Here is a 21,738-nt window from a genome sequence, read left to right as displayed (position 1 = left end):
TTTTATACATAGTTTACAGAAGGTTTATTTTAGAGTTAAATTCTTTAACCTATATCCCCAGAAATATTTGTGCCTCTTTGGCCTCCTTTTAAACAGCAATTCCGTGTAGAGGAGTCAGTATTGGATTCTGAGTAACTTTGCATTTGGCTGGTTTCTGATGACATCGGTAGCTCCAGTTTTTCTAGGAATGGCTCAGTGGGTCTGACTATGACTTCCATTGCCTTGGCCCACAGGTGCACCCTGAGTGTGACGCTGGAGCAGGCCATCACTCTAGCCAGAAGCCACGGGCTGCCCCCTCGATATATTATGCAGGCTACTGACGTGATGAGGAAGCAGGTAAGTCCCCCCTCCTGCCTGTCTTAGGGAGTTGTTTGCCAGGACCTGGTTTGCCTTTGTTCCTTCATCAAGTGTCTTATGGGTTTCTGTGTGTGACAAACACTTTTCTAGGCACTTGACTCTGAGTAAGCCATGACTGGGAAGAATGACCAATGAGAAAATAGTACAGACACCTAGTCCAAGCGTGGACACTTTCAAAGAGGATTTTGGTGCTGGGTCACCTAGTAGTAAAAAGGGAAATGGTCACACAAAACTAGAGGGGACTGGGCTTTTAGCAGTATCAAAATAAAGAATATGTAGCACTTCTATAAATTGAGGGCAATTTAATAAGCCTGGGGAGCAGTTCAGGAGGGGCCAAAGAAGAGGAGGAACTGAGGGCCCTGCTAGTTTCTGTGATCTCCCCAAGCCTTCCATTCCATGAGAGGATGTGTCCATCTTCTTAAGGATAAAGTCCTCACCTCAGAGGTTCCATTTGTGCTGAATATGAACCTATCAACTGTCTTCCCATCACCAGAGGCTGTACATACATGGGGAGCTTTGGAAACACTATCTCACAGTTATGACTTACAAGGAGAAGGAACTAGAATAAACCTCTAGCAAACATTCCACTAAAGAGTTTATTCTGAGTTGGTTCCACATGCATTCCTACCTGTGAGTCTGAGTAACCATAAACCTCTGTACTATCCTAAATCAATAAAATTAAATTGAACATAGAGAAACCTCTGTAATGGCTTCAATCATTAGAACAATAGTGGAGAGAAACCAGAGATAAAGAGAAGTTAATATACACGTGTCCGACTTCACTGCTACCAAGTTCCTTACAAGCATGGTATGCATCTCTAGTATTGATATTGGGTGTGTAAAATAGAATCAGAAAGATTGGGAAGTCAGGCAGATTATTTTATCACTCTTTCATTCTCGCTCTCATTTTATAACTGGGTGGAGAATAGGTAGCTTTCTTCCTTTGAGGCTGGTCCCTTAGCTCCCAGCTGTATAATCCACAGGGCAGAGAGAGCTGGAAGACACAGTGTATTATACAGGGCAGAGAGAAGTGAAGACCTGTTTTTCTCTCCCTGTGAAAGATTGCAGAGCCTCAGGCCCTCTTTTTGGGAATCAGACTGGTAGCCTGATGTCAGCTTGCCGCGTTCCTGTAAGCGAGCATCTTTCTTCAGGCACTGGGCATTGGCAGGTGGTGAGAGATAGGTGCCTGGTGCCCACTCCTCCCACATGGTCTCTAAGAGGCTACAGTACAAGTCTGTTCAGTAACCTGGAGTGGATTTTCCTCTTTCTCCCTTTGGATGGGAAAGCTTAGCCATTTAAACTTGACCCTGGAAGGCACGGTGCTTAAACATTTTTCATCTTTATTAAGTTTTGAAGTATTAGAACTATTTTGCTACTGAATCTTTTTGTGGTGGTTGTTTATTGGGTTTTTGAAACAGAGTTTTATTCTGAAGGCGAGCTAGCCTAACTTGTTAGCAGACTTACTGCCTCAGTTTCCCAAAGTGCTAGAATTATAGTCATGAGCCACCACACTGGACTTACAATATTAAATTTGAATTATTATATATTATTCTTTAATACTTTATTTGCTATGCATTGAAGTTGTACAATAAAAAATATAATGAATAAATTAAGACTGTCCTTTCATTTAGGAAAAATAAGCTATTGATGGGATGGATATATATATTTACACATATATATCCTATATGTATATAATGTATATACACATATATTATTGCTTTTAGGGACAAACTGTATATGTACTTTTCATAGAGGAGTTGTTTGAACTCACTGCTTGAATATGAATGAGAAGGAAGGGTAGTGTATGACCCTTACAGGTTTCTGGAGTGATTGTAACAGGTTGAACAGTACTTTGACACAGCCAGATGGCTGGCTGCCAAAGAGGAAGATTAAAGTAGAAACTGACTTTAGCACCAGAAATTTTTCAAAAAAAACTTTCCATGGTATAAGTTATGAATTTTGTTAGTTCTTTAATAGAAACCTGCATAAAAATTTCTTCTTTAGAATTCTAATAAATACTTGGAATCTAAAGTATGCAGTGTTCTCACCTTCGGGGTCACAACAGCAAACACTCTTCACTGAGAATAAAACCACGAGGATGAAGAGGTCCTGGTCTTGCCACATGGCAAACACCTGGAGGCACAATACGTCACATAAACACTGGCAAAGAAGTCCACTAGAGCAGAACAGCCTGTGGACCCAGGCCAGGCAGGACAGGGAGCATGCGGGCACACTGTGAGCACAGCCTCCGGGCACAGGATAGGGAGCATGCCAGCACACTGTGAGCCCAGTCTCTGGACACGGGACAGGGAGCATGCCTTCAGACTGTGAGCCCAGCCTTTGGACCCAGGACAGGGAGCATGCCTGCAGACTGTGAGCCCAGCCTCTGGACACAGGACAGGGAGCATGCCAGCAGACTGTGAGCCCAGACTCTAGACATGGGACAGGGAACATGCCAGCAGACTGTGAACCTCTTGGTGGCTGGGACCTGAGCCTGTACCTTGTGTGTAGCGAATGCTTAAATGAAGTTAGTTCACTGAGTTACTTCTATCCAGGGTAAATGGGCAAGTGCATTGTCAGAGGCCACACTGGTAACTAGGAGCAGGCTCTCATGAGCTTGGCGGTGCTACATGAATCCAGCACTGGTACTGATTAACTAGATTCATTCAGGGCAGGGTTTTTGCTTCTCAATTCCTTAGTGTCCTTGTGTTTCAGTCAGAGGTAGTAAAAGCACTTTCTTGATAGTATGTTTGTGAGGATTAAAGAACCAGTATATATATATATATATATATATATATATATATATATATATATATATATATATATATAACTTGTTTAAAACCACACCTGAGATGTCAAATGACCAAGGAGTTATTAATAAATAACCATGCGGTGTCTTTGAAATCTTAAGAACAATCAACAATGTAGACAGACAAAGGGCCAGGGAGGCTGTCTGGGCAGACAGGTGCAACATGAACAATGGTGTAAAAATACAAATAACTGACAATTCAAATGCATGGAGAATTATAGAGATGAATACCACAGAAATATGCCAAGAGTTGTTTCCAGTTATACCAGTTATTTGAAAAGCGTTTTCTTAATTACTTAATAAAATTACACAAGAATCATACATGAATAGTGTTTTCTCCAGTTATTAAACTTATTTTTGATGAAGGTATGACCTAGACATTCTAAAACTAATTTTTGTGCATATCAGAATTGAAGCAACTAGCAATGGTAAAATAAACAAGAAAAGATAGTTTGGCACTGTCAGGGAAAGAAGGTACAAATAAGGAAAAAAGAAAAGGCCGGAACTGCTAATAAACTCTGTGGCATTTTAGTGGTTGCTAGTATGACCTAATAGATATATCCAACACAATTCACATGCACACTTACATATACACAGTATTGCACACATATATTGGGCATAGATGTAGAGATAGGGACATGTGTGAGCTTGTTTGTTAGTAAACTACCCTGTCTACTAAAAAGCTCTCAACGCAGCTTTTTGCCAACAGTAACAAGCACACACAGTATCCAGATCTTGTCTTCTAAACAGGATTGGAAGGAAGAAAGGAAGGAAGGGAGGGAGGGGGGGAGGAAGGAATGAAGAAGGGAGGTTGGGAAGGAGGGGAGGAGGTTGGGAGGAAGGAAGGAAGTGGTAGTGTCCAAGAACAAATGGTAACGTATTTGCTAAGATGAGAAGACTGTCCTTTAGGTACGGGGCAAAAGCAGGCATTGACACATAATGAAGGTATTTCAAGGTGCACAAGAACTCATAACTGTCAGTACTCATAACCTGAGCAATCTGAGAAAAAAAATTTAAAAATAGCCACCACCTCAATTAAAGAGTTGCTGTGGTCATAGTGTTTCTTACAGCAATAGAAACCCTAAAACAGATAATACATAATAATGTCTAGTACCCATCTAAAGTATGAAGGTCATCAGAGATATGTTCTGAGTAGTTATCAGAGGAGCATGAGGCATGTTCACAAAATGCAACATGAGATTCTGCACTGGAGGATCCTGGACTAGGAAAAGGAGCCTTCCTGGAGCAAGTGGTGGGATTTGAAAACAGTGTACCATAATTAATAACATCATGCTTGTACTGACTCCTGGTGTTGATAAACCATGGGTAATGGAAATTTTAATAAGAAGGAACACTTGGCAAAGTGTATAGAAATCTATTGGGTTCTTGCAGATATTCTCTTAAGTATTCAATGTCTTCAAAAGAAAGAGGACACATTTCTGTTTTTTAATTCCTTCTTGAATGTCCCCTTTACTGTTTATCTTTCCAGATTTGATTTCATTTCTTATTTTTATTTTGGGAGAGTCTATCCTTTGGGTTTCTCTTCCTTTCTTCTTAACTTTATTTAGGGTAGTATTGAGTGAGCAGTAGGCACTTGGAGCATTTCAGGGTTTTGTTTTGGTTTATCTGCTCTCCTTTCCTGTTCCCAGCAGCAAACAGTCATAGTTGAATCAATGTAACTAGCTTCCATTAGGAACCAAATAGTGGTTGAAACTTCATTCATGAAACAGACAGGTTACACGGTCCCTTTTATTTCTGAAGAAGATTGTATTTATACCACCAACTTTGAGTCAAACTCTTAGATGTCATAAATCCACATTCATATGATTTGTGTAGAAATTCTTTAGAACTATTTAGAAGATGTTTTCTTGTAAAACATTATTACACTTAAAATAACTGTCCATCTGAGAGATGCAGGCATGTGTCCTGTGCTAGCATGTGTGTATAGCATGGTTTTGTTCTGTTTTCAATGTCTTAAGTGATTAATTGCTTCTGAAGACAAAGACATAAGGTGCGGGAATAAATGGAAATCGGTTAAACTCACTTTTGAATAAACATAAGTCTATAGGATGAATAATAAGTATTTAGAACCATATATTTGAACTCATAGAAGCATACATAGAGAATGCTTTTGAAATTTCGAAAGCATCCATATAGTGGTTTTTGTTGTATTAATTTATAGTGTCCCTTCATGTTAAACAGTGTTGTAATAATACCTCAACTCAGGTTTATTTGAATTAACTCAGAATATTATTGAGCTGAAAGTATTTCCCCGACTTTCAGGGTGCAAGAGTTCAGAACACAGCAAAGAACTTGGGGGTTAGAGACCGGACTCCTCAATCAGCTCCAAGGTAAGTGTAACCCCGTCTACCCCTTACCTGAGGGCTGCTGGCCTCTGGCAGTGTCAATCATGACACTTAGCTCATGCTCAGTGTCATACTGACACCAGTTGTAATGAGTTCAATGGGTGAATCCCGTGGCAAAGGTTGACAAAGGGACAATGAATTTTCTCAGACATAAACAGACTTTTTTTTTTATTTTGAACACAAATTCAAAAAGAGTCTAAGCAAATACAACTCACAATGTAATTCATATGTGCCAAATGCCAGTATGCCCCTTCCATTGCCCCCTCTGTGATTGACATGCCCTTCCCCCTGCCATGATTTGAAACATCTTTAACTCACAAAGCCCATGTCCTTCCTGCTTTGAGTTTTGCCTGAGTTCCTCTTTCTGTCAGGCTTCCTGGTGTCCTGGGTATCACATTGTAATGCTCCTTTTCTGTTATGTTACCATAATTATTAGAGGTTGTCTGCCCAACTCAAATCTGAGCTCTCAGAAGACAGAGAATATTCTTTCATTTGATCAGTGACTACATAAAACATCGAATATCTAAATGTATTTCAAGGTCATGTGATGGAATGAATGAATCAATGAGCTTTTTGTTGATTCGCCAGTTATCATATGAAAGGACTCTGACTTACCTTTAAAGTGGATGAACATAGAGAAATCCTTTCCATTTGATCTCCCATGCTTGGGGTAAGCAGTCATCTATTTTGAAGTGGAGCAATGTTAAATAATTACTCCTGCAAATTTGAACATTATTACATGTTTGCATCTTAAAAAAAGTAGACATTTCCAAGCCTGACTTGGGTGAAATGTTCTTTGTTGGTGTTCAGAACACCTTATCGGAGACAGAATGGCAATTCCAGCCATTTATGAAATTATACCCTATTTTGGAAAACTACTTGGGCAGTGAGAATGCTTTCAAAAGGGTAAACATATTTCACCCCCAAAACTGGTGGGGTTGTCATGTTCTAGCTGCATTTATTTTAGTGCTGATTGCCAGCTCTACGTGATCCTCCAGTCCCATCAATGTTATCCTTCAGAGCTGATTTGATGAGAGTCTTAAGGTTTTCTATTGCTAAAGAATCATTTCACATGAACATCTCTCTAGGACCATGAGCAGACATGGCATACTTGTGTAATAGACCCACTGCAGTGTTAAAATTCCAATAAGAAAACAAGGTAATAGCTTTGCAAGGTATTTTCAGCTAGAGCCTTAAACAATAATAAACAGTGGGGTTGGGATAAGGCTTCAGCGCCCTGATCAATAAACCAATACCCCAGCTGAGCACAAGAAAACAAACTGATGAACTCAAGCCTTTTTTCTATTGGATTATCTTTAAAACACTTGAGATGAAACATAATAAAATGATCCAGCTATAAAATCGACACGTTGTACAAGGGAATAACAGCCTTAAGAGAAAAATAAAAAATCGCGTTTCAAAGTTTATGTTACTGGTTCCACAACCCTCATTCTGCAGATTTTTATTAGTGGAAAGACGGTGTGTGTTAACTGTTGCCCCAGTAATATAGTGCCCATACAATAGTGACTATGGTCCTGAAAGATCTTCCACTAAGAAATGAAATTGTGTGATTGGGGACATAAACTCAGTGGTTGAGCTCTAGCATTTGCCTGGATGCACAATAGCCAGGATTGGATTCTCAGTAAGGAAGAGACCAGAAAAGGGGAAGGGAGAGGGGAGGAACAGAGAGAGAAGAGAAGACAGAAGAGGAAAAGAGTGGTGAAAGGAGAGGAGAGGAGGGGAGAGGATGAAAGGGAGGGGAATGGTTAAGAGAATAAGGGGAACCCTTTTCTATTCTTTCCTCTCGATAGGCCCCAGGGAAAGAGGGGAGAGAAAGGAAAGGAAGGGAAGGGGAGGGGAGGGGGCACCCAAGCCACAGTGCGAATACAGAGTCTCACTGAGGCCTCAGATCCCTCCTGACAGGAACCAGCACTTTCCTCAAAGACAGTTAGCTGGAGGACACACTTAGTTCTCAGGCCAAACTACCCACTGGCAAAGCTGGCAAAATATTTCTAGAAAGTTCATTCTTAGAGGTCTAGTGAGCAATCTCTGCCTGAGATTTTATTTGGCTCAAATCTCCCAACTGACTTCCATCATTGTATCCCGAACATCCACTTTCTTTCTATATTATTATTATTATTACTTTATTATTATTATTATTATTTTCACTCAAAAAACATATACTGACATCTGGATTTTCAGTTATGTATTTGGGAAGGGCAGGCCTTTTGGTTAAAGCAAGATGAGAAGATTCCTCAACCTCTGTGGCTAATGGGTGTATGATTAAGGATGATAAAGTGTGTGGCTGGAAACGTAGGCAAAGCCAGACAGGGAGATACTTACAGGAATAAGGAAAATTTTTCATTTGAACTTGAAAAAAAAAAAAAACACAGTGGCATTCCTCACCTTCACATGTGGAAAAGTGGAATCTTAGGGCCTTCTCAGGTTACACTGGGATGGTCCATTGGAGAACAACTAGGACCGGAGACATGTTTGAAAGGATAGCAGGAAGAACCAAGATGAAAAGACAGACACTTGGAGGCATAATTGATAGCTTTTGGATGAAAACTGGAGAGGAATTAATGAGAAGGAACATTCTAGAATGACCATGAGACATCCTCTCTGGATAAAAGCAGTTAATAGTCTCTGCCATGGCACAGTAAATGCAGAGGGAAAGAACATGCACTGGACAAAGATCATGACCCCAGCTGGGTCGCACTGAGATGGAGAATTAGTATCCGGCCATGTACAGATGCTTTTGTGGGCTGCTCAATCTACAGGTCTGTGGTTAAGGCAGACCTACCATTGTCCTGTGTGTCCCAGGTCAGTGAAGACCTGAGTGTTACTACCTGGTGGTAGGGAAGGTTACGAATACCACGGGTGACAACTGAGTGTTAAGAGCAGCAGAGGAACAGGATGGAGGATGAGCAGTCTGCAAAGATAAACAGGGCGGGAGTTCTGGAATTCACAAAGGAGGAAGCGGCCACGGTCACCACATAGGAAGAATGGACATCCTGATTCACTGAATCAGTATGTCGCACCACCGAGTACTGAAGTTTAATTGTTTCAGATAGATTGGTTGTAGGTCCTGGTACGTAGCTTTCCTGAACATTGTTGCTCCTCTGCTTCAGCACTATGTGTCTGAGATATATCAGGAATGGCCTTTGATAGTAAGATGTCAACACACATGTAAGTGTGTTCAAGGAGCTTCAGCCTAGCAGGACATAGGGACATAGGCAAAGCCATACATACATGATTGCATGTGTGCACGCATGTGCTTGTGTGTGTACATGCCTATGTGTGTGCATGTGCATACATATGTACATGGGCATACTTGTATGCATTTGTGCGTGTGTGTTTGTGTATGTGTGTTAGGCACTACTGATATGAGGTGGGCTTGGAGGAAGTCCTCCCTAGCTCTGGCTTTCCTTTGTGCCTTATGTTCGTGTGGTAGTAACCAAATTTTCACCAAGAACCTATGTCAGAGAACCATGAGGCACACTGGTCTCTTTTCTGTTATATTGTAAACCTGAAACCATTGTGCCATGAGAGTTTGACTTGTTTTGTGTAATTTAGGGGCAGCACATATCAATATTTGAAAGAAAGAGGGTAAAGCAAGTCCCAGGTCCCATCTCTTGTTCTCCACAGAACCTTCTTCTGTAGTAAAGTGTGTGTGTGTGTGCGCACACACAGGCACGTGTGTGTCTGTCTATGTGTGTGCATGTGAGTGTGTGTGTGTTTTTCTCTGAAATTCCAATTTCTCATCTGTCCCATGGGAGAATTGCTGACACACAGTTTATTTTAACTATGGAAGAGGTCCTGTAGTCCCCATTAGAACATATAGGAAGGTAAAGTGATAAAGGACTCTCATTGGTTAATAAAGAAACTGCCTTGGCTTTTTGTTAGGGCAGGATTTAGATAGGTGGAGTAGACAGAACAGAATGCTGGGAAGAAGGGAAGTTAGTAAGTTGCCCTGGCTCTCCTCTCTGAGATGGACACAGGATAAGATCCTTCCCGGTAAGCCACCACCTCATGGTACTACACAGATTACTAAATATGGGTTAAAGCAAGATATGAGAGTTAGCCAGTAAGAGTCTGAAACTAATGGGCCAGGCAGTGTTTAAGAGAATACAATTTGTGTGTTGTTATTTCAGGTGTAAAGCTAGCCATGTGGGATCTGGGCAGGATGAAAAGCAGGCCTGCCCGCAGCTCATTACTACAGTAAAGTGTATGGTGTAGACAATGAAGTTTGGGGATGCTGCTTGATGCAGCAATATAAGCCCAACAAGGAAAAATAACAAGTGGATCCAGGACAGCCCTCATTCATGCGGAGCCTCTAGTGACCATGTGTAGGATAATAGCTTCGCATGTACGGCCAGCAAAAGCCCCCACACTGTCCCAATATTTAGCTGCCCTAAGCAGAAGCCACAGTGCAGCATTAGAGTTCAACTCCTTACCTATTACATTTCACCTCCCAAATTCTTCTGCCTGGGCTACACTCCCCAAGCTGTACAGTTTCCATTACAAGTGTGTCTGAACTCAGATAACCCTGAGTCACTTCCAGGAAGCCTCCCAGCAACTGAAGCTTCCCAGCTCTGCAGTAGACAGAGCTGTTATTGCATTTGGTGACTTCAGGGAATAGCCTTTGCTCCCATTTGCAAGGCAGACGTTTCAAAGACTCATCTCTCTGCTAGAATTGGTTGTATTGGGCACAACCATGTGGAGCGAGGTAATAGGAGGTGATAGGTAGGACATTCTCCACCAGCCCTCCCATCCCTGTTCTTCCTGCTCTCAGGCCTCTGTACTTTGCCACTATGGAAAAAGGAAGGGTAGAAATAGAGAAAGAAAAGAACCTTCTGATTGTTCTGTTTCCCCAGTCCCAGGAGGCAGTTTGAAGCAGCATCTTGTACACCAGCTGCGGAAGAATCTTCAAACTACATCAGTTCAATTTAATGAGTTCTTTTCTCTGGGAAGACAAAACAAGCTTTTTAGCTTTCTCCTCTGTGGAGACAACCTATAAGCCACCTTTTAGGCATGAAGTGCTTTGTGCAAACCTCCAAAGACAGTAACTTCTGGCTCCCAGACTGATAAAGTTTATTTTATTAACCAGACTTGCAATTTGCTATTAAATCTTTCTCATTTCTCTCCCCTGGTTTAGAATTAGCATGTTTTATATGTCACAGGGAGAGGAAATTTATAGTTTGCTGAAGTGACTAACAATGCTTTTAAGTTCTGTTCGATCTACAGTGCAAAAAGGAATAAATGTTTCTTTAGTGACCCCTGTTTGAATAACTTCAAAGTCTGGAAGATTGGGGAGTTGAGACTGGGAATATAGCTTAGTGGTAGAGTGTAACATGTTTGTTGGGGTTTCTGTCCCGTCCAGTCACCCAGCCATTTTAGTCCCAAAGAAAATCACACAGAGGTCTCCATAAGATTATAAACTGTTGGCCCATTAGCTCAGGCTTCTTATTAACTCTTGTAACTTATATTAACCCATTATTCTTATCTATGTTAGCCACATGGCTTGGTACCTCTTTCAGTGGGGCAGGTAACATCCTGCTTCTTCGGTGATCTGGGCAGGACTCCGGAGGAATGGGCTTCCTTCTTCCCAGAATTCTCCTGTTCTCATCGCCCTGCCTCTACTTCCTGTCTGGTTGACCCACCTATACTTCCTGCCTGGCCAATCAGCGTTTATTTAAAACATGATTGACAGAATACAGACAATTTTCCCACAGCAGTAGAGCACATGCTTAGCAACTATAAAAGCCCTGGATTCCATCCTTAGCAGCCATACACAACACCCCTGACAACACACACATACACACATACACACACACACACACACACACACACACACACACACACACGAGATGTATTTAAACTGAGTTCTGCATTGGAAATACTAGCCTAATATAAAAAGCAGGACAGTGTAGTCCTAATTCTTCTTAGGGAGAACAAGCACTTTAGCTCAGCCTCTAGATCAGTGGTTCTCAATGGTAGGTCATAGCCCCTTTGGGGGTCACACCTCAGATATCCTGCATACCAGATATTTATATTGCAATTCATAACAGTAGCAAAATTGTAGTTACAGTCATAAATATAGTAATATAATAAATATAATAATTTAATAATTATAGTTATAAGTAGCGATATATCATTTTGTAGTTGAGGAAATATATTAAAGGGCTGAAGTAATAGGTAGATTGAGAGCCACTACTCTAGTTGTATGGTTAGTAATACATGTGGCCTTGAGGTCACAACAATATCTGGCAGCATTTTGTTCCCTTTGTTTTGTTTCTCCAGTTAGCTTTTGGCCACTCTGGCCAACTTGTGCAAAACTAATGAGTTCTCCTGAACTGTCTGTTACTCCGTTGTGGTCTCAAACAAGCAGGGCTAGCTGTGAAGGAGCATACCCCAACCTCTCTACAAGTAACATGAATTATTTTAACTTGGAGCTCCCACTGACTTGTGACTGGTGGCTGGTTATAGCCAGTCGTGGAACCTCAGAAAAGGCCAGGTAACTAACTGTGTCGTGAAATTCAGGTTTCAGCTTCTGTCACATCAGCCCATCCACAGTCCAGAGGGATAGTGGGAAATGAGGGAAATTTATAGTAGGTGTAGGAAAATCTGTAGGTCCCCAAGAGATAGAGACCACATAACTGCAAGATATCTGTGGTGGACAAGGTACTAACTATCATAATGACACTGCTGACTGGCATTCAAGGGATAGATTTTAATATCAGCAAAGAAAACAGACAGCATGGAGCAGAGCAGCATGTTCTAAACCGGTGGTTCTCAACCTGTGAGTCACGACCTTTTTGGAGGTCATGTCAGATATCCTGCATATCAGGTATTTACATTACAATACATAGCAGTAGCAAAACTATAGTTATGAAGTAGCAATGAAATAATTTTATATTTGGAGGTAAAAGCAAAGTGTTGGTTCATGAGCAGCCTTTTGAACATGCTCATGAAATACTTCAAGGGAAGTATTTTCTATATCAGAGGTCCAGATTTTTGGATCAAGCTGATTCATATATTTTCTGAGAAACAGTCAATGTGGTGATGGCTGATGGAGCCAATTAATTATTTAATGTATTTGTTCTTCCAGTAGAAACACTCTGGTGAGGATGGTATTCTAATTGATTGTCATCCTGTCCTGTGTCTTTTCTAGGCTGTACAAGTTGTGTGAGCCACCACCCCCAGCTGGAGAAGAATAAGCGTTCCTAGGAGCCAAGCAGGCAGAAGCTTCCAAATGCTGACCAAGTCAATTTTCTCCACTGAAGAGAAAGAGATTCATATTTAAGATATAACCACCCCTCATCCCCCTGGTGTAAATAACTGATATTTGGTTCGCTTTGGATATTTATGTTGGAACTAGCAGTTCATTCAGACAATCCAGTCTCACACTCTGTATACTGACATTACAGATTTATGTGAGGGCAAAATTCACTGCTGGAACTTAGAGGTAAAATATACAGTGGTAAAAGATGAACTGTTTTGGTCCCTTTCTCATTCATTAATTATATTGTATTTGTTTTTAACTTCCATACTGGGCACATGTAATACTTAACATTTCTTCCTGAAGAAGTCTGCCACTAAAAATGATGGCCACACTCTGGAAGCCAGCATACAGAAATGTTATGGACAGTGTCAATTGGGAGACACAGGATTCTGTCTCCCGCCTGTACCACACAGAAGTGCATGTGTGGGAGGTAGGAAATTACACACCCCCGCTTCTTGGTAGTCAAGAAAGGTGAAGTTTTCTTGACTTCTTCCCTGTTGTCAAGTCTGCTGTCTCTCTGTGTAAACATTCCAACAGGCAGGTGCTTCTGTCGATATCTGCGGTGAGCCCTGAACACTAGCTGACTCCACTGATGGCTGTGGGCAGGGAGTTGCCAGGATTGGGGAAGGGAGAGGAATGAGTGAGGAAGAAAAAAATGTATTTGGAAGCTCAACCTTGAACTAAGATAAGTTTAATTTTTGAAGTCTTCCTGTGAGATGCCAGACACTTAAATAATATACCATCAGGAGTATTTTTCTATAAAGTTGTATGAATAAGATGTGAAAATGATTTATTTGTTGTACTTTGAAGGGCCTTTAACAAAGAACCTTGATAATTTATGCAACTTAGGTATAGACTGTATTCATTCTAAAGTATATGCAATAAACATTCTGTGTCACTATACTAATATTGTTTTTATCACCATGAGTAGATTAATATTGGTTTTAAATATATAATTTTAAAAATAATTAAAATATTCTCACTGTGATTATGATAGAGTTGTGTTTTGCTTAATGACAAGGATAAATTGTACCCTTAGGTGATATTCTCACTGTACAAATGACATGGGATACCCTACACAGGCTGAGAAGACAGTATGGCCTATGGAACCATCTCCTATGGGCTGTCCATCACTGACCCAAGGCCACATGCAGCACAGGACCATGAATGGATGTAGGCTAAACATATGAAATCCTTACTTAACTACAGTTTTGGCAAACTGTTATTCAGTTTTACTTTATAAACTTTGTAATGACTTTTAGACTCTCATTAAAAGCTGTCTTTATTGCCAGTGATATATTTAATTAAAATATATTCCAAAGGCATGGAATATATGTGTTCTACTAGTTAAGGTGAAAATGAATGAACAGAGCACCTGATTTTTTTTAATAAACCGTGTGTGACTAACAATAGGGAAACTGACATCAGCTGCTAAAGAAAGGCCATAGTATTTTGAATTTAATAAAGATAGGACCTACATTTGCATATTTATATGACATACATCCATAACTTTCAGGCAACCCACATGCTTGCTGCCATCAGCACACAGCGCCGATGCTCTGGTAATTCAGACTGTCCTCTGCTGAAGGTCTGAAGAGTGGGAACTGATTGACTCACAGACTCTTTCCATCACTTTACTGTTCTTTATTCATCATCCCAGAAGGAAGCCTCCACAGGGCTCAAAGGGGCTAGGAAGCGTGGTTATAGCTCGTGGAGTATATTATCAGCCTTGGGACATTTGTAAGTTACTGCATTAAGGACCCACTCTATATAACACAATGTGATCAATGTTATTTCTCGAGCTCAACATAATATCTTTGTACACAGCACTTCCTAACTTTAAAATTTTGCTAGTGGTTTATAGTAACATCAATCAGTCACCGTAATTTTTTAATGTAATAGAATTAGAGCCACCATGATTTAGTGTGTACTAAATTCCACATTTTATTATTCCGTCTTCACATAGCCTTGTAGCAGTGAGGAAAGATGACCTTGTTTTATTACCCACTCTCCATAGCTAAGTTAAAGCAAAGGCTAATCCAGAACCATCCACAGATTCACATGGTGAACACGGTTGAGTCAGAGGTTACCTGGGAAACCTATCTTCTTTATGTGTCATTTTGCTTTTCTTTATTAATGAGAGCCATTATAATATTGACGGTTATTTTCTTAGTAAAGTTGGAGCTTAATGATATATATTGTCATTTAATTATACAAATTATGTTGCAAAATCAAGTGAGAGTATGCAAAATCCCTCAATGTATGAAAACTATAGGCTCTCCTTGGCATTTCCCATTCATAGTTGAAGAGTCTACAAATGTATTGCAAGCCAGGAGGAGGACATCATATAAAACTTGACTATAATTCCAAAACTGATAACAGTTTCGATAGGTAAATGATAATTTTCAATTTTTCAATACCATAATATATGGTATTCTTCTTTTGACACTGGATTATCAGAAGGCCTTGGGATTAGGACACACTTGCTTTAATGTTGCACTCTCCTCTGTGACCAGTGTTTATTGACAATCTACTGAAAAGGTCTGCTTACTGTTCTTCCAACTTCAGTATACTGTGTGCCAACCAAGAGATTTCATATCTCACCATGGGAACTGAATCGTGTTCTATTTTATAGGTTTCTCTCATTGGTTTCTAGCATTACAAAGTTTAATTTTGTAATACTATGGATATTTGAGAACTAAAAATATATCTATTTCTTACTTAGAGAGAAACACAGACAGAGAGTGAGAATTTCCATTCCAAATTTACTTGACAGATTGTATAATACTGAGTTTCTAGTAGATGTGCTTTCCTATAAACCAGCATCTGATCTGGTGACTCGAACTGCTTTCTTTCCATTTAGCATACGTTTTTCTAGTGTTTTCAATCCCCTATGTATTCAATGGCCACTCTACTTGCAGCCAGAGGTTCATTTGAAAAAGATGGGGCTGTGGATAGGAATGGGGTTGAGCACTTGCCTCGCACATGGGAAGCCACATGTTAAGTTATGTTGGCTCTCTTTTAAGGCAGTAGTGCCTCACTCCTGAAATACCAGTACTCAGAAAAGACTGATGCCGTAGGATTGCCAGATGTTCAAGGCCAGCCTGAGCTACAGAGTGAATGTGAGGCCAGTCTTAACGGCAGTGTGAGATACTGCCTATGAAGGACAAAGATACCACGGTGCATGTTACATAGCAATGGCACTATTTCTGACTTAATTGATTATAATTTTGAGCAGTTCAATTCAGAATGACATGAAGTTGACCCTATGCTATCTTTAACAGTGAAGAAAATCCATGAGAAACACATCCCAGAGTAGGTATTAGCTAACTTATGCTAATGCCCTGTCATAGGCACATAGATTTTGTAGGCAACGTATATATTTACTGTTTTGGAAGCTTTAGGTTGATAGTAAATTATTCCATGTAATTAAAGCAAACACATTTCTCTCTCTCCAACAGTTACGTGTTTTCACATGAGTCCACACAGCTGTAGTCCTGTAGGAAACAATTCCACATAGCTTAGCTGGTGTTGTTTTACTCACTGTCTATTTATAAAATCATAATATTGAAATTTCAAAGGAATAACCTTGCTTTAAGTCATTTGTCCTTTAAAAAAATCATAAACTAGTTCTAGACTCTTCACACTCATGGTATCAAAACCAAACTACTCAAGTCAGGATTTGATTGAATTGCTTCTGAATTTTGGGAAACTTTAGTTTTTAAAGTTTTGTTTTTATGTGAATTTTCCTGCAAGTTTATAGTTCTTCCTTAGCCAGCTACTATCTCATTGCCACGCATATGCATTAGTATGGATTTGTATATATACACTTAACCAGTGTTCAGAAATAACCTCGTCCTCTGTGTGAGGGCAGAAGATTCTGAAATGGTTTAAGGTGACCTAAGTATCAGTTAAATAAAGTATACTCTACTTTTCTGTATTTGGGGTGTTAGGGGAAGCGTCTCAAGAAAATCTGTACTCTGAAGAAGAAAGAGACATATAAGAGGCATCTTTACCAAAAATGGCCCCAGCACAGTAATTTTACAAATGGCCACCATTTTCCTAGGTGTTGCAATTCTATGCTGGTCATAGTGGCCAATGTTTGCTTTCAGAATTCTTGGCTACTTTAATCACTTGCCATTGTCAACATTGTTCATACTGATGTTGCCAAGCACTACCTGGCATGCAAGGAGATCTACTGAAGGAGAGCCAGTCTGTGCATCCCTTGATGGTAACCTAGTGGGAAGACTGCTTCACTTGGGACAGTTTCTTCTCTCACAGGGGTAGATTCCTGAAGTATACTAAGTCTGCCACGTGATGTACAGATAGATATGTGTATGCACGGGTCCTTATACATCATATATCAACTACTTTTTATTTTGTGATAATTAACTATAAAAGTTAGATTTGGGAGTTTTATTTGTATAAAATATGAGACAGGGTTTATGGTGGCTAGTGTGATGTCTGTTGTAGACACAAGTGTTGTCCAGGTTTGAGGTGTGCCTGGTGGGAGCATCTTGTTTGCCTTGTTATTTTGCTATTTATGCGAGCCATATTTTCTTTTTCTTTCGTTTTTTTTTTTCCTTTTTTGGTCATCACTGTGACAAATTGTCAGAGATAATTAACTTACAAAGAGGAATGCTTTATTTTACTCCAAGGGTTGGAGGTTCTAGTCCACAATCAGCTGAAGTTTGTGCAGTGAGTAGCACTTTGGTGAGTAGCAGCTCATGGCAGGAGAAGATAGCAGAACAAAACTCCTGTGCTCCTTAGCAAAATCACAGAGGTGAGGAAGAGATTTGAGCCCCACCACCCTTCAAAGGCAGGCCTCCTCAGACACAGGAACCTTACCAGGCTGGGAATCAAGCCCTTAACACAAAGAGCTCTGGGAGACAATGCCAGGGTCCCACTGAATCACTGTCCAGTCGATCTTAAATCTGCTTACCATTAAAAATAGTCTAATGGACAAAAATGATATTTATTAAAAATACTGGGAACACCAGAAAGAACAAGGCTTGGGCAGTTCATTTAAGGCACACACAATAATTACTGACATCCACTCATCGTCATTCAACAGATGTTCTGAAAATTCAATTAATAAGACCCAATCAGAGTTGCATTGGATGTAAATAGGATATATAATATATCTAATCAGTGTATTGGATATATTTAATTAATATATTCACAGGGTCCTTATATCTCTCTATATACAATAGTCTCTTGTATCTTTTACTTAAAATTCTATTATTCATAAGGTAAATCTATTCTAATGCCATGTGTGTATTGTATATTATACAAGAATACTAAGTTGTTGAAATATTTAGAAAGCATACATTTGAATTTAAATATCTAATGCCTCAAGCAAATTTTTTAGTTTCAGAGGAAAATATATTTTTGTAACTGCAAGTGTATGAGTAGACCATAGGTTTTGCTTAAAAATATTTTTGTAAGCTTTCATTTACACAATATTCATTTTTAATAGTAAAAGATAAAACTGGTTCTCTAAAAGTAACTGTTTTGACTATGTCTATATTTAATATTATGTATCATCCAAAATTCAATGATGTTTCATCTAAATGTATTATTAGCCATTTTTTTCCTTTGTAAAAGACTCATGTAACATAGTTTTGATCATTCCATATTTTGTGTATGGTTAAATTTGTTAAAAGCTCATTTTGTATTTTATGACATCTATTTTGTCCACATAAAAGATTGGAATAGTAATGTTATATGATAAATGTCAATAATAATAAAGAAAATTATAGTATGAGCTTAAATTTGACCAATTCCTATTATATTCTTAGAAGGCAAAAATGTTCATGCTTTAAAAGTTGACAAGCTCAGGATGAGAAACAACCTAGGTATGAGACAAATCTTCCATGGTAACTGCTGGGAGGTTTACTATGGCTCACAATGTAGGAAAGCTCTATTAGAAAAAAAAAGCATGTGGTGTCTTCTGAATTAACCAGCCAATTTCTCAGGGTTTCCATTCTTAATATGCATGAGCTGTGGTCATCCTAGTGGCTAAGGATGTCACAAATCTTAAGTGATTCTTTTTTTTTTCTCATTTTTTTATTCAAGATTTCCATCTCCTCCCCTTCTCCTCCCCCTTCCCTCCCCTCCCTTCCACCCATACCCCCACTCCACCCCTCTCCAAAGACAAAGAGCCATCAGGGTTCCCTTCACTATGTTTAGTCCAAGGTCCTCCCAGCTCCCCCTAAGTCCAGGAAGGTGAGCAACCAAACTGACAAGTGATTCTTAAGTCACTTAAGGTGATTGATTCATGGCACAAGCCTTTGGAAATATCAACAAGAGACGTGTACAGTAATAAAAAGCAAACAGGGTGAGAAGCTTGCACTGTGGATGTTCAAGGAATTTAGATTCAAATAACGTCTTTTTTGGGTGCCTATGGATCACTTACCCACTGTTGACTAAAATGGACATTAGTAGCTAGGCACATATAGATGACTATTGGCCTTACAGAGTTCATGGTCTCAAGAGAGGAAATATTGATAACAAAAGACTTGGAGAACATCAGGTAAGGAAAGGTGTTGAGCTTGCAGGATGAGTAAGAGGAGCCACAGAAGCAGTCATGTAACAGCAGCAGGTTCCCTGCTCAGTGGTGCAGATACACCAGGCACATTTGTGGGGTAGTGAGTGCTTGAGACTGGTCAGGATGAAGATTTGTGAATGTGATTCTAAGGAGGTATAGATGGAGATTTGAGTTGGCTCTGAGCATGTGGGTCTGATGGTTGTGTTGAAACTCCTAGGTGGTGCCAGAGCATTGTGAGCTGAGTAGCCGAGATACATAGATGATGACTGATGTGAAATTGTGGGTTCTGAGTGGTGAGTCTGAAGAGTGCACATGCTACTGATTGTGTTGGCCTGCTCAGAAATTTCAAAATGAAGATAATCGGAGGAAAGAAATCAATAAGTAGGCTTTCAGTCTCTGGACACTGCTGATGTATGCTAAGACGGCACATTTAATACAGTTTGCAACAAACAAAAGCCATCTGTATTGGAACACAATGAAAAGTATCTGTGTTCCAGAGCAGAGCTATTGGCATGATCTCCTCACTTCTTTCCCTTGCTCCTTTCACCCTTTCCACACACACATACCACACACACACACACACACACACACACACACACACACTTGTGAGGGTAATAGGTTTAAGAACCAAAACAGAATTGTTGTGGGCCTTGGGGCATGCCTGTAATCTTCATGCCTGGGAGGCTGAGACAGGAATGTAGCATGGTCAAGGTCAGCCCGGAAATGACAGGTGCCCACAGCAGTGATAGTGAAAGTGCCTTTGCTAAAAGTGAGCTGTGATATTCCCATCGTCCCAGGCTTCATCTGTGTTTAGGCAAGTGTGGCCAGGAAGACCACCTAGTCAGTGGAGCAATGAAAATGTCTTCTCCCATTGGGGTCACATCAGCTTCATAGTATGATAATATGTTGGATTAGAGATATTTTAATGTGTAACAATTTGGATTCAGTTTTCCAAGATTTCCATACTCATTATCCATGTTTGATGCTCATGGCCAGGGTACCATGAGTTAAATGATTTGAAGAAAACAAGACCTTTTTTTTTCTTATAAGTATTCAAAAGACATTTGCTTAGAGTGAGGTTCTCTGGCCTGCCATTGTTGGCCATTTAAAGATGAGTTTAATATGTTGGCGTAAACATGACCCCCTTCACCATTAGTGGAACTGAAGTACATTGAAGGAAGTCTCAGTTCCAGACAGTACAAACTCAGAAAGTCATGCCCTTCCCGATCTCAGCCCTTGACTCACCACATTGCTCTCTTTTAGTAGAAGTCTGTAAATCCCTTGCCAGAAAAGTGATAAAATATGTCATCTGGGAGCTGTGGTCACCACATGAGTGTTCTGGTGAGGACACTTTAATTCTGAGGGATGCAGACAGGGTATAAATAATGACCACCGAATGACTAAGGGCTGTGGGATAGATTGTCTGAAGCACCAGGCCTGCTAAGAATGCTGCTGCTTGTTATTGCCTCACCTTTGAAAATGTTGGCCCAGAGGTTAGACACATGAGGTTAGAAACATTACCTGGCTTTAGCAATAAGGTGTCTGGGAGCTGGAAGCAAACTGAGCCAAGAGTAGCCTGGAAGAAGACAAGGCTTGATACATTCTTTGAAATATTTATCTAATTGCTTTTATTTCAATAAAACATTTATTGAAAGCTTAGCTGGGGGACAGTTTTCCTCATTCTTTTATTGAGATGAGACTCTGAACACAAACATTTTAAAGCATAAAATTCAGCGGCACTTAATTAATTCACAGCCTCGTGTCATCATTTTTATCTCCTTCCCTAAAATTCATCTCACCCTGAAAAGGGCTCAGTTTTTTTGGTTGTTGTTGTTAAATTTACTTGGAGACAATTGTGTATTCACACTTTTGATAAAATCACCAAGCTATTTTTATTAAGGGGGGGGGGGGTTAGTTGTTTCCTCTAGTGGAGGTGATGGAGCAATTAAATATCTATAGGTATAGAAATGAACTTCTAGACATTGCATCTGACACACAAAAAAAATATCGTCTTGGAAGAGACAGTGGATTCAGATAAAAAGCTAACATAAACCTTTCAGGAAATTAAATCATGAGAGAAATGTTACAAGATCTTTGACCTGACAGTTTTTAGACTTGACGCAAAATTAGTATTCCATTTTAAAAAAAGTTAAGCAGCAGAATCTTATTCCAAATTTAGATATTTTCCTATTTTAAATCTTATGAGAAGATAATGGAAAAAACAAAGGAGGAAGGAACGGCTGCAAACTACTGGTCTCACAAGTCACTAATGTCTTTCCTAGACCATGTAAAGGATGTGAAAACAGTGTAGTAGGCTGGTACTGGAAGATTCCATATGCACGGCATTCTTCAATTGTCCACATTCAGGGAG

General features: G+C 39.8%; 1 protein-coding gene across 2 annotated transcripts in view; it reads left to right on the top strand.

The window, feature by feature from the left end:
* Positions 1-13,811, top strand: part of Prex2 (phosphatidylinositol-3,4,5-trisphosphate dependent Rac exchange factor 2) — a 274,501-nt gene extending 260,690 nt beyond the window's left edge. For both annotated transcript variants that reach the window (XM_038347373.2, XM_038347374.2), the window contains 3 exons: positions 234-336; positions 5,450-5,517; positions 12,707-13,811. In XM_038347373.2, coding sequence (XP_038203301.1) covers positions 234-336; positions 5,450-5,517; positions 12,707-12,752 — 217 coding nt within the window. In that variant the 3' untranslated portion in view covers positions 12,753-13,811. The remainder of the gene's footprint in view (positions 1-233; positions 337-5,449; positions 5,518-12,706) is intronic.
* Positions 13,812-21,738: the final 7,927 nt, after the last annotated feature.

This window comes from Arvicola amphibius, chromosome 11 (assembly GCF_903992535.2).
Source record: "Arvicola amphibius chromosome 11, mArvAmp1.2, whole genome shotgun sequence".
Taxonomy (NCBI): domain Eukaryota; kingdom Metazoa; phylum Chordata; class Mammalia; order Rodentia; family Cricetidae; genus Arvicola; species Arvicola amphibius.
Note: the sequence above shows the minus strand (reverse complement) of the source record. Positions and strands in the feature narration are given on the sequence as shown.